This window comes from Epinephelus fuscoguttatus, linkage group LG16, assembly GCF_011397635.1.
Source record: "Epinephelus fuscoguttatus linkage group LG16, E.fuscoguttatus.final_Chr_v1".
Taxonomy (NCBI): domain Eukaryota; kingdom Metazoa; phylum Chordata; class Actinopteri; order Perciformes; family Serranidae; genus Epinephelus; species Epinephelus fuscoguttatus.
In genome coordinates this window covers 30,685,515-30,698,552 of record NC_064767.1, presented here as the reverse complement: position 1 = coordinate 30,698,552, position 13,038 = coordinate 30,685,515, and the positions used below count along the sequence as shown (strand labels likewise).

General features: G+C 40.4%; 1 protein-coding gene across 1 annotated transcript; it reads right to left on the bottom strand.

The window, feature by feature from the left end:
* Positions 1–1,894: 1,894 nt before the first annotated feature.
* opn3 (opsin 3) lies at positions 1,895–12,250 on the bottom strand. Its single transcript, XM_049601381.1, has 4 exons — positions 11,797–12,250; positions 9,586–9,905; positions 3,593–3,844; positions 1,895–2,749 (listed from the first exon to the last, which is right to left on the bottom strand). Exons 1-4 carry the CDS (start codon positions 12,113–12,115, stop codon positions 2,474–2,476), a joined length of 1,167 nt encoding a protein of 388 aa, XP_049457338.1. The 5' UTR covers positions 12,116–12,250; the 3' UTR covers positions 1,895–2,473.
* Between the last annotated feature and the right edge of the window lie 788 nt (positions 12,251–13,038).

Sequence of the window (13,038 nt, the reverse complement as noted above, 5' to 3'; positions counted from 1 at the left end):
ACGGACAATATCAGCTAAGTCAATACATTCTTCAACCTACAATTAGGTGTGAATTTTAACACTTGACGTACTTAAGTTATCGAACTTGGTAGTATACAGTTGCTTTATACACTCAGCAGTTACGGAGTAACGTGAACATTCATGTGTTGACCACTTGATGGATGTAAGTCCAATATTTACTCTTCTTTTAGCTCTGTTTTTGGTCTCTACCAACTTCCGAGGGAAAAATCTGTCTCCCTTGCTGCTCTTACACTCCACTATGGTCACCAGGTAGTCGCTAATTTTGTCCGTTCTTGTGTTAACCGTTCCTGCTTCACCTCCTCGACCATGGTCAGAAAGCACATGAGAGATTTGTTTACCTCCAGGGTCAAAGTAACCCCTCTCACTTTACCAGCAGCTGGAAAGCAACACACGGGAGCTCCACTTGGTCTTGAGTAGTGGCAGCCTTTATTAACTGAAAAACTGTGACTTACACTGCACATTTACTACTAAACTGACCACTTCACTGCTAGTTGTAGATCTGTTTTTCTGCCCAGCTCTGCCGCCTTCACTGTCACTTGTATCACCTGCTCGCTTGTGCTTGCTTGATCACTCCCTCCTTACATGCACACATACACACATTTCTCTGTCTCTTAAGGGAGCACAGCTGTCAGGTGTGGCCTAAAGCAACACTTTTACCCCTTTATCACCAATATAGAAGGCTTCTGAAAAAATATAAATTGGTTTTAAACCCAGAAACTTGTTTTTACTTTGATAAAAACAAGTATCTGCAATAAGATTTAAAAAAAAAAAAAAAAAAAAAGCCCTCAGGTAATCAATGCGAACCGCCATCTTACTACAACTGTTTGCAAATTTGCGTTTCCTAGGATGGTCAAGGTATAATTATCCTGGTATTCTTACTATAACCCTAAATAGTCTCATTCCTCTTGCCAAAACCTAAGCAACCCACCCAACAAAGGCAACAAGCACCAGCTAATCAGAGGGAGAGTAGGGCGGGTCATTTCTTTGGCAATCCCAAGAAAACGCAAATTTGCCTCCTGATTACCCTCGTTGTGCATTGTACAACGCCCTTTGTTTATGGCGCATCCTTGATTACAATGGTTTTGCCCAAAAAATGGTGGAAACGTGGGTTGGTTGGTTCAATAGATAGCACCGTGGTTCCAAGAACCCTAAACAGAACTAATTCAAGAACCAGGGCTAATTTGGTGGATAAGTGGTATATCAGAGTGGTGAGAGTGAACCAAAAACAGTGAAGTTGTGGGTTGGAAAGCTAAACAGTCAGCTGAAACTCACTATAAGGCTCCCTTCAAGTGACCACTTTTACATTGTAACATTGTTTTCATGCCTCCATACCAGGACTAGGTTTTCAAGTTTGGCACAAACGTACATGTAATGTATTGAATTGTAACTGTGACAAGGTGGTAATTTTAGTTACATTATACTTTACATTATAATTTGATACATTGTTATTAAAAAAATATTCCTTTAAAAAAATAGTTTAATATATCAGGAATGCTTATTCGCTTATGAATAATTAGTCTTTGTTTTTCTCTTTGGGAGCTGAGAAAAAAAAACAAGATACCAAACAAGTATATTTCCGTATTTTTTCCATAACCATTCATTAAAGTAAACAGTATAAAAACAAAGACCACTCACTCACTCAGTCACACGTCCACACTAACAAGAATATTATCAGCTATGGAAATCCATTCATCAAGTCTATTCATAGCTGACAGCCCAGGAGGTTATGAAAGGAGTGTCTCACTGGAGCATACTGAGGTCCCAGTCTCATCTCCTCTTATCTAATTACACTCCTGTAGTCTTCATACACATAAATCCACAACATGTCATTTCACAGTGACTGCTCCCCTCACCCTGCAGATTTAGATTAAAATCAGATATGGTACACAAGCTAGGTAGCTTAAAATAGGATCTCTTTATTGAATCCATACACAACAATGACAGTTTGTGTATCGTGGTTTATGGCTAAGGAGCTAAGGCTTATTTTCCATTAAACACACTTGCAGTTGGTTACCAACCGAAAAAAATCTGCGAACACATTTTGATCCATACTCAAGTCTTTAACACCGCTGGCCTCTAAAAACATAACACAGTTCTGCAGTTGTCACATAAACAGTGTGGCATATTTGACAAATAAGTGTGATACTTGTTCTAAGAGAAACATGATATTACTAGTTGTTAACTACATCAATATGCACTAATATCACCACAGTTTATGGTAGATGAGGATGTCACACTTTCATACTACCTGTTTAGACAAAACACTGTCAGGAAATAGGTTTAGCTCAGATCTTGGGCTGACAGTTGAATATTTACAAGTAGCTGTAAGAAGTCTATAGCTGTGTAGACAGAAAAAGTCCAGGGAGGTCAGACAGGATTTTTTTGGCATGGATTTGCATGTTAGGTCCTAAGGCATACTGAGTGGTGGGGTGAGAAGTCCAGTCCTTGTGGATCACAATGGCCTCACTTGAATGACATTAACCTCCACAGACTCTCTAGCCTTGGAGGTCACATCCAGTTGGTGGAAGTCATTGCTGGTGATGATGAAAACGATAGAGGAGGAGCTGAAAGTCACCCTCTTCTTAGGTCTGTCTCTGCTGTTGCATGACCCGGACATCACGATCGGTCGGATGGGGCGCCGCTGGGCCGGAGCCAGGGGGCGCTCTTTGAGACTGTGCTGGAGCCAAGAGAGCCGCGAGCACAGTAGCTGCAGCAAGCAGCGGCGGAACTGTGAGAGGAAGATTGACAGGAGAAGCAGAGGGAGAAGATAAAATGACTGTATTTAACACCGCGGTGAAATAGCACCCTTCTATCACTCATTTGTCTGTCAAAGAAATCAGCCTAGAATGACAGCAAACTAACACTCGTATAGGAGACAATTTTATCCTACAGACGCAATACATGCTGCTGTGCTAATTACAGCTTGGACATTTACAGGAAAACATGCTATAATGCAGATTTTATTCTCATTTTGAAAAAGATCTTTTCCTGCATTTTTGCATTATTTTACCTCTGAAGTGGAACACTGCATACGTGTAATTGTGCAAAAATCTTTTCTACCAATTTGCAGAATTTCACCTATATAAATTGTATTTGTGGGGAAATTGAAATTTTTGCACTATTTTGTGTGAAATACTTCAATAAATGCTCATAAAAATACTACTTTCTTTTACAAATATTAAAATACTCCTGTTTTTCTACTAAAACCACAAACTGGAGCAGCACAAGAGGAGAACAAACCATCGCCCCTATTTCAAATGCCATTTATTTGCCCTTTCTGTCTATGTTAAATTCAGAATCCAGCTGTGGTCACTGGATGGGGAAAAGAGTTGAATGAACACACAGATATCCCCAGCAAAACAAATGTATTCTAAACCCAGGCAAAACATGGGCTCAGTGGTGATGGTTGAACATTTTCACTGACATCACCCTCAGAGCAAGAAGGTAGTGCTGAAGATAACAGTTTACTGATGCCCAATTATTTGTAGGTCTCTAAGTTGACCCATAATAGATAAGAAGTTCTTCACTGTAGTTTTCAGTCTATTAGTTACACAACTTTAGGACTACCAACCTTTCTGCTCATGAACACGTAGATGAGGGGGTTATAGGCTGTGCTGGACTTGGCAAAGAATGAGGGGATGATGGCCACTGTGGGAGAGACCATGTTCGTCCTGCCGAAAGCCTCCAACATGGACACAACAGCATATGGCGTCCAACACACCAGGAAGCAGGTAATCATCAGGAAAAACATAACGGCCACCTTCTTCTCATACCGCAAGATCTTGATGATCTGAACCGTCTGGAGGTCCTGGATGGAGCGCAGCTACAAGAAACAGGAGAGATAAGATGCTGTCATGAGGAAGGATGTTGGCCTAACTTTTACGGCAAGCTGTCTTGCGACCACCAGATTGTAGCTGGTTTGGATCAAAGTTTGTAGTTGAACTGGGCAATTCCTAGGTCTGACTATTTGACAGTGTATATTCATGTGAGTAAGGGCAGGTAGGAATACAGAAAGGTTAATGTGATGCCAAGATGCTACGAGTCTGACTGTAACCCTCATGACCACTGTACACGACATGTTATTAAGGCTTAAAGTTACGCATTATGGAGGGCATGGCCACTTAGAGTGACAGGTGGGTGCCATCCATTTACATGTCCCTACTACAGTGACAAAAGGGCAGTTTTCAGTTTATAAGTTACAGAACTTTAGGACTATCACCCTTTCTGCTCATAGATGAGGGGGTTGTAGGCTGTGCTTGACTTGGCAAAGAATGAGGGGTAACATGACCATGGTATAACCCCAGATTCACAGAATATAGGCGTAGCCATAGCTATCGCTATTTCAAGTATGTTAATTGTGACGTTTTGTTTGCCTAAAAAGGTCTTGTTCAGCATTTGGTTTTACTAAAAGACCTCTTCTTACTTTGGTAGAAGATTAATGTTTTTCTTCTTCTATCCTGTCCTGCTAATGATCATGCGACCCCTCCCATTTATGTTGTGAACTCTCTCGACTCCAAGGTTAGGAACAACTAACTTAAATGATCTTGAATGCATTTTTGAATCCTATGCAACTTTATTGGAGTAAAACTGCAGTCAATTTCGGCACCGAGAATTGAGAATTTTGCACTGGCGTTTGGAACAACACAAGCTACAGAATTGGAGGTAGGGGATAACGCATCCTAAGAAACCATACTGCTGAACAGGAACAAGGAAACATGTACTTGTCTTGACAAGAACTGTCTATCTATAATGGAGACCAGAGAGGATTTACCCTCTTTCTTTGCATGTGGCATTTACTATGGAGATACCTTTAAAACAAGACTATGTAACCTTTGCTGAACAGCAGCTTTTGTGGCTACAAGTAAACATTCTGGGATAATGGTAAACGAAAAAATGTAATAGCAGCATAAGTGGAGAAGAGTCAGAAAATCAGCAAAGTAATTTACCCACCCACAGTTTCTATTCAAGACCACACAACTGCTTTATTGTGTTCACGAAGCAGCATTATTTCCATAATCCTGCTAACGCTGTAATACCTCAGTAATACACTCTGTGTCAGACACCTTCTACTAGATAACACACTTCAGATAAAGTGATGAGAAGATAAAGCATTTTCTTAAGTCTTTCTACACAGTCTTTGCCAGCAGATCATCACTGTAAGCTCTTATTGCTATCATGAATTCATAAGGTATGGTTTTATTTATGTTCTCCACTTCTTATGAAGTCATGATCTATTTCCATTTTAATGTTCTCCAGGTTTTTAGACACCAACGGTGAGATTGTCAGGCTTTGCCAAAGCAGGCTGCTTTTCTATCAAGCCAAAAATACTCTGTCGGGTTCAGAGTACTTCTCTTTGAAGATTTTCAGAGCATCTCCCAAAATGCTATGACGTGCAATGAGTCCTCCCAGGCTTCTGAGGTGTTCAGGGAGTTTTGTGGTACTCTAACACTTCACAAAGTTGTGAATTAATAAGGAAGGAGAGATAGCAGCTGCACCAAACTGTGATGCAGACAGATATCTGGGTCATTTATTTAGAATGGCATATTGTTTTTCTAATTTACACATTTGCTTACAAACTGTCCTGTTTTAACACTTTTTAGCAGCAATCTGCTCAATGGTACACACAGATGAAGATGATAAAGGCAGAAATGGATTAGAGAATCTTGTGGCTCCCCAGTTTCTATCAGACACACTTTTAAATGCTTAACCCTTATCCTCACACCCTGCTTACATCAAATATTACCAGGCTGTCTTCTGGGACTGATTCATTTTATTTTATTTTTTATTTATTTGTTTATTTTTATGGGACAGAACATATTAAAGAACATTAACAATGTAAATATGTAAGAGATTGTAGCCAAGCGGCTAATTTCCATCCCTTGTTCCATTGGCAGGTAGGAAAGAGAAGAGAGAAAGGAAAGGACATCAAAGCAAGTAGAAGTATAACAGAGGAGAATAAGGCATGGCATAACAACAACAAGACATGATAATGACAGAGCTGACAGTGTAGCTGAGCTGGGGACAACATTATATAGTTAGTGAAATTCTATTGCACCAATGCCCTTGCAGTTATAAAGTGTATGTCTTTATCTGAGATACTTAAGGGTTCTGTTTACAACATTCAGAACATTAATAAAGCAGTTATGATTGCACTGGAGCCCTTGTTGGAACGGCACGACTGTTCGTGCATTCCAGAAATATCTAACGTCTCTAACACAATGTCGTGTATGACATCATCAGCCCCAGAGTTAATGTCCATAGTGTCCAGAATGTCAGATGGTTCTCATCAGTCCTTTTCAACGTTTGGTGGTGAGACAGACTTGTGTACGCAGCTCAGCTGGAAAAGCTCTGCTTCAACTATGCAGTACGCAGGTTATTTTAAGATGACGTCATATTAGACATCACTTTTGTATTTCACTTGCCCGATCAGACAACTGTATGAGGTGTTCCACTTCCCTGAACACAGAGTTCACTTGCCCCAGAAAAGCGATGTTGTACCCTGACAATTTTCGACAAGGAGAGAATGCGGCTATATGAGCAAAATAACCATGTAATATCTTGGTAGATTTCACTGCAGTCCCACAACAGTATCAAGTCTTTTCTTAATCGCAACATTGTGAAATTTGATATATCTTTACATGTCTAATAATAGTACATAAGACTTTTTACAGTTACATCTGTAATTATATACAACTCGAATGGGCCAAGATGGAGTTTTATTAATTCAAGCATAACATTTAGTGAGGAAGGAACACAATCACCAGTTTCTACATTCATCTTTAATGTTTCCTCCCCAGATTTGGGTCTAAAGATTTGGATCAACCACCCTCCTTTACAAGTAACACCTATCTGCTATGTAAAGATACAGTGGAGTAACAGCATCTTGAGCAGCTTGTGAAGTCACTCTACCTCTGTGTGTGTTGTAATTCGAGCTTCTCTGTTCGTTGTTGGGGTAGCTGGTCCAGCCGTGCATGCATGTTAGTGCATGTGAGTCCCTGTGTGTGTATCCAGGCACCTAGCTAATCACTGCTGCTCTACGTTGCAATCATGCGACGGTTACTGTCAATTATGACAACGACGTTGTTGCAAAAGTATAACGCCAACCCCCCGGTTTCCCCCAAGGCAAACACCATTAGCTCTGTCAGCACTGTTGCTGTTGTTAGCCCTGTTTGCACTGTTATTTGCTACCGGCCAGCTGAGCCACCTCCATGTTGAGAACTGTGTTCAGGTAATCCCAGCTCAGCTTGTGAATCATAGATCATGAACAGCGCCTTTAAAGGCTGCACTTCTAAGTAAAATAAGCTTTCCAATGCTTTCCACTGTACAAGGCTCAATCTATGATAAGAGAGCCCGTGATGAAAGAGGAGTGAAAGGCAGCACTCGGTCAGTGAAGGTCAAGGACTTTCATTTCATTAAAATGAAAATCCAAAGGAGTCTGTTAAGTCTGTATCTGTCTGAAAGTAATAATGTTTTAAAGATCTTTATACTCTGCATACTACTAATACTTTCTTCCATCTCTGTAATTACAAAAGGCCAAACTTCTGAAAAAAATGTGCTTGTGCAGAAACTCACAGTATGAAGTTTGTAACTCAGTTTAGGCTTTAGTTGAAGTGGCAGCTAATGTACAAAAATTGAATGAAGTTGAAGTGGAAGTTAAAGTGGAAGGGCTGAAAGAAGCTGCGTCATCAGATTGAGTGTTATGAATGAAGTTGAAGTGTCAAAGTTTAAGCAAAGGGAAGTTAAAGGGAAAGTGCTGAAAGGAGTTGAAATGTCAGACGCAGCGTAGGTGATAAATGAACCTGGAAGTCAGTTAAAGTGGAAGTCCGGAAATATAAAAGGGACAGCTCATGTGTATACACAAAATGATGATGGCTGTGTAAGTGTCAGCTGAAGTGTTAGTGCTAAAAGCAGCTGGAGAAAATTGTGTATGAACATTAAAAGTTGTGGGAGGTTGCTGTTTGAAGGGGAAGACCTGAGACCTGAAAGGGTTTGAAGTGTAATCAAACTGTATGTGATTAAAGCAGTTGAAGCGTCAGTAGAAGAGCAACAAATGAGCAGTTAAAATGTCTGGCTGTGGTATAAGATCTGAAAGATTTAAGAGAAAAAAAAAAGTTTAGGTGCCGCATTGAGATGTAATGGTACAATACCAAAAACTTACAGTGCAATATCATGATGACGAAAGGTCCATGATACAAAATTTATCATGATATTAGAAAACAAAGAAAAATTATGACTTGAATAAATGTAATTCATTAAATAATAAGTCTGATGTGTACATTCGCAATTTTCTCGTTGAGTCTGAGCCTGTCTCTGTGAGTTTGTCTTCTTCTTGACATGATATTGTACCCTCTGTTGTTCAAACAAAAATAATACAATCAGGGCTTGACAAGCTTTTTAAAAGGAAAAATAAATAAAATCAATAGGGATTTGGACAGTTATCACACTTAATTAACTTAAAATCATATAATTAGCAAATTATTACAGGACTGGAATGATTCAAACTTAAATATCTTTTTATTGTGTGTTTTGCCTGACACTGCCACACCTTCAGAAACACAGCCTCTGACTGTTCAACAGACTCAACACAAAGCATCATGGACGGCCAGTGGATGCCTAACAACAACAATAACTGTTTTCATCTTGGAAACATAAACAAATAATCACAGAAGATATTCAGTGTTGGATTTATCATTATGGATTTATTATACAAAGTTGCTGCAGTCCGAGGCTGGATTACAAAGCTTCTGAAAGGAATATGATTGCACTGGAGCCCTTGTTGGAACGGCACGACTGTTAGTTTCTGAGCAAAAAAAGTAAGTCTGTCACATGCAGCGTTCCAGAAATATCTAACGTCTCTAACACAATGTCGTGTATGACATCATCAGCCCCAGAGTTAACGTCCATAGTGTCCAGAATGTCAGATGGTTCTCATCAGTCCTTTTCAACATTTGGTGGTGAGACAGACTTGTGTACGCAGCTCAGCTGGAAAAGCTCTGCTTCAACTATGCAGTACGCAGGTTATTTTAAGATGACGTCATATTAGACATCACTTTTGTATTTCACTTGCCCGATCAGACAACTGCATGAGGCGTTCCACTTCCCTGAACACAGAGTTCACTTGCCCCAGAAAAGCGATGTTGTACCCTGACAATTTTCGACAAGGAGAGAATGCGGCTATATGAGCAAAATAACCATGTAATATCTTGGTAGATTTCACTGCAGTCCCACAACAGTATCAAGTCTTTTCTTAATCGCAACATTGTGAAATTTGATATATCTTTACATGTCTAATAATAGTACATAAGACTTTTTACAGTTACATCTGTAATTATATACAACTCGAATGGGCCAAGATGGAGTTTTATTAATTCAAGCATAACATTTAGTGAGGGAGGAACACAATCACCAGTTTCTACATTCATCTTTAATGTTTCCTCCCCAGATTTGGGTCTAAAGATTTGGATCAACCACCCTCCTTTACAAGTCTGTGTAATTCATTCTGTTTATTAGTTGAACTCATTCATAATTTATTAAATATGCAGACAACTGAAAAGCATGTCTTACCATTTGCACTGTGTAGAGTATGTTTCCATAGCAGTAGATCATGATGCCCACAGGCACAAAGAAACAGGCCAGGAGGAAGAGGAGGATGAAGGAGGCATCATTTGGGTCCTTAGATGTCCAGTCAAGGGAGCAGCCCAGCTGGTGGATCTCCAATGTGTACCGGTTCCACCCCAGCAGAGGAGCCCCCGTCCAGGCCAGCGAGTACAGCCAGATGTGGCCAATGGCCCGCCATGCCCAGGGGAAGTCCACCACCTGGGCATGGACCACCCGGATGTAGCGTTCATAGGCCAACGCTGCCAGGGTCATGATGGAAACGATACCTGTCAGCAGAGGTAGAGAGACAGCCGCGCTGAGTAATGCAGGGCGCTCACTGCAGGATCTGGGTCAGTGCCTACTCAGCGTCTCTTTAGACTGAATGAGTTTCATCACTCCATGTATATAAACAGAATTCTGAACATCTTGGTCTTGAACATCACATTCAATCATTTGTTATGATTCTTGAACACTCACAAAGAAGAGACTCTTGCTGCCCACACGCTCACACACCTCTACGACCTGTACACGGCCTGCTTTTCCACACAAAGTGAAGACGTTTGGTTCTCAAGGTGCCTTCTATTCAAACACATTTGAAGCTCTTATGTTTATCTTGTGCATCATTTTGTTCCCATATATCTGCAAGTCTGAGTCAAGGTACAATATCTAAAATCCGTTCTGCATGTTTTTAGTCAACACACATCACACACACCCACATAACCCATCCAACTGCATACTCCGATATCCTGTTTGCTTCATTCATCTCTTGATTAACGGGGGCGACACAGATAAAGTGTCTATGAACACACAAACAAATTCCAAACACATTACACAGTTGCTTGTTTCAGGTGATGCACTCAGCTTGAGCCACAGCCACCCAGCTAGAGTTTCAGCAGGATTAACGTGCATTGACAAAGCTGCCAGGGTTTATCACTGCACACCAGCCTCCTCTGAGGAAAAACATATGATAAGGGAGAGAGATGACGACATGTTTGAGAACAGAGGACAAGAGGACACAGACAGAGATATCTGATTTATTTTTGTATGCTTCGATTTTTATGTTACAACTTGTGTCAGGGGAGAGCTATATGTTGTACTCATCCTATCAGGTGCAGGGAGCCAGGCTGTCCAGTGACGTTCATAGCAAATATACGTGAGTGTGTGGGCCAAAGCAGCAGGACGCCACATCCTTTCTGCTCAATGTCATTTCAATGACAGAACAAGGCATCTTGAATTCCAATAACAACTATAAATCTGGATGTAAACACTTACTTTACACATTAATTCTCCCTCTGACATATTTGCAATGCAAACCAGGTCAACAAAATCAGTGTTGCAGCGTTGCCAACCACATGACAGAGGCAGGAGAATGTGCTCTGTGGATCATGTACTGAGACGCCAATGTCAATGAAAGGACAATAAGAACACGGACAAGAGCCGACGTCCAGTGGATCTCTTTGTTTAGTTTGCTGATGAAGCAGCCAAAGCTTGAGGCTTCACTCTAATGAGCTCATTATCACACATCCACCCTTCCTGAGCTTTAATTCCTACAGGGGTGGGACCTGGAGAATGACCCTGACTGTTCATTCACACTTCACTGCTGAACACTGGTGCTGGTGATAAATGGACAATGATATTACAGTAAAATGGAAGCTGTGGGCGCAATGTAGGTGACAAAACCCTTTCTCCGCATAAAGCAATGACCTGCACAATATGCTGACTTTACATTAAAAAAACACATACTGTCAAAGAAAACAGTATTTAATTGGATTGGATTCAAGGTCGTTAGATTTCACTGCAGCTCAGTGTGTGGGAAGACTAAAGGGGCAGAAAACCATTTTTGAGTTTCAGTGATTCAGTATTTCAACCATCTATAAATAAAGTGTGAACAAGAGGGAAAAGTGTCACCTTTTTAAACAGCTTGTGAAATATGTTTTGTCATGCGTAATCTGTATTGTGAATGAGCTCATCCCTGGCTTCCACGTAATTACAAGATATTAAGCTGTATATTCTGAATTATAGCAGAATTGTAATATTTTTGCCTGTAACGAGAAATAAATAATTAAGAGAACTAGGGGTAAACAGTTTAATAAATATGTTCAGAGTTGTTTTAGAAAATTAAAAAAAAAATGTGACAAAATTAATACATTTTAAATAAATGTTCATTTTTTTACTCACCAAATAAGCTGTTGCTGAAGCCGTCCCACACGCATGTCGCCTGGCTCCAGGTCCAGCCGCCTTTGACGCACGCAGCAAACGTAAAGTTTATTCCGATGACAGAAACCAGCAAATCACTCAAACTTATGTTGACCAGCAGCAAGTTAGTGGGCGTCCTCAGCCTCTTGAATTTACAGTAGAGTATGATGACAACAACGTTGTTACAGAAGCCGAACACTCCGATGGTCCCGATGGTGAAGGCGAGAAGTTTATAGGTGCCAACTGCAAAAAGGTTATGTTCTGTACTTCTCTCCGCTCTGGTTTCGTTGGCGGAATTCATTGCGTGGATAAAAACTTGGTGTCCAGCATTGTGCTGCGCGAGGTGTATGAGCGCGCGTCCTGGGCACGAGACACTATAGGGTCCACAGCGCTCCTCCACGCGCTCCCCGCGCCGCTCATTCAAACCAACCTGAGACTGCCGTTTGCTGAAAGTGGGTCAATGTACCACTCTCAGATTACACGTATTATACACAGTGTATTTCCGGCTATGCTTTCAAAATAAAATACTTTTTTGACCTACATGTTTGACAACGAACACGAGCCATAGTATGTATGGCACTCAGAGTTTAAAAAATACATAGAGGAAGCATGTGAAGAGCAGCGTTTCTAAAGTGGCATTACAAAAATAATACAAGTACAAATGATGCAGAATTTGGCTCGTATTTTATATTGTATTTTATTTTGAAACCAAAGTCGCCAAATATTCTCCCGTTTTATTCTGACTAACTGTGGCAAAATTGATGTGACCCTCGATTTAATAAGAGTGATGTGGCTTAATTAAATTATTAAATTACACCTCCACACAAGACTGCATTTTTTAACCTATTTTCCATAATTTACACATAGTGTTTTTAAATGTTAAATGCATTTGTGACTGCAGATTACATTCATTTGAGGCATTTTAATCGACACCTGGAAGCTGCATAAAATTTCCAATCATTATCATATATAATCATAGAAAGAAGGAACACTCTTTGCAAACTGTTCTGGCTACTGAAAAGACTGAACAATAAATGCCTGAATCTTTTAAACCTGCAGCATGAGGGACATAAAGCATGTTTTTCACACCCCACCTACTCACTGGAACCTCACAGGTGAATCTAATCATGCTCCTGCCAGTATGAAATACTTATGGTGTGTGTTTTTCTTATAGTGATAACCCATTTTTCAGAAGGGGTGCTTGAATAATGATAGTGGAGTGTG

Bases quoted from the DNA above. Each gene is read 5' to 3' on its own strand.
- opn3 (XM_049601381.1), bottom strand. From the start codon at position 12,115: ATGAATTCCGCCAACGAAACCAGAGCGGAGAGAAGTACAGAACATAAC. The intron at 9,906-11,796 runs GTGAGTAAAAAA...CTCTGCTGACAG, and splicing joins CTTCAGCAACAGCTTATTTG to GTATCGTTTCCATCATGACC. The intron at 2,750-3,592 runs GTTGGTAGTCCT...TTCCTCTCACAG, and splicing joins ACGTGTTCATGAGCAGAAAG to TTCCGCCGCTGCTTGCTGCA.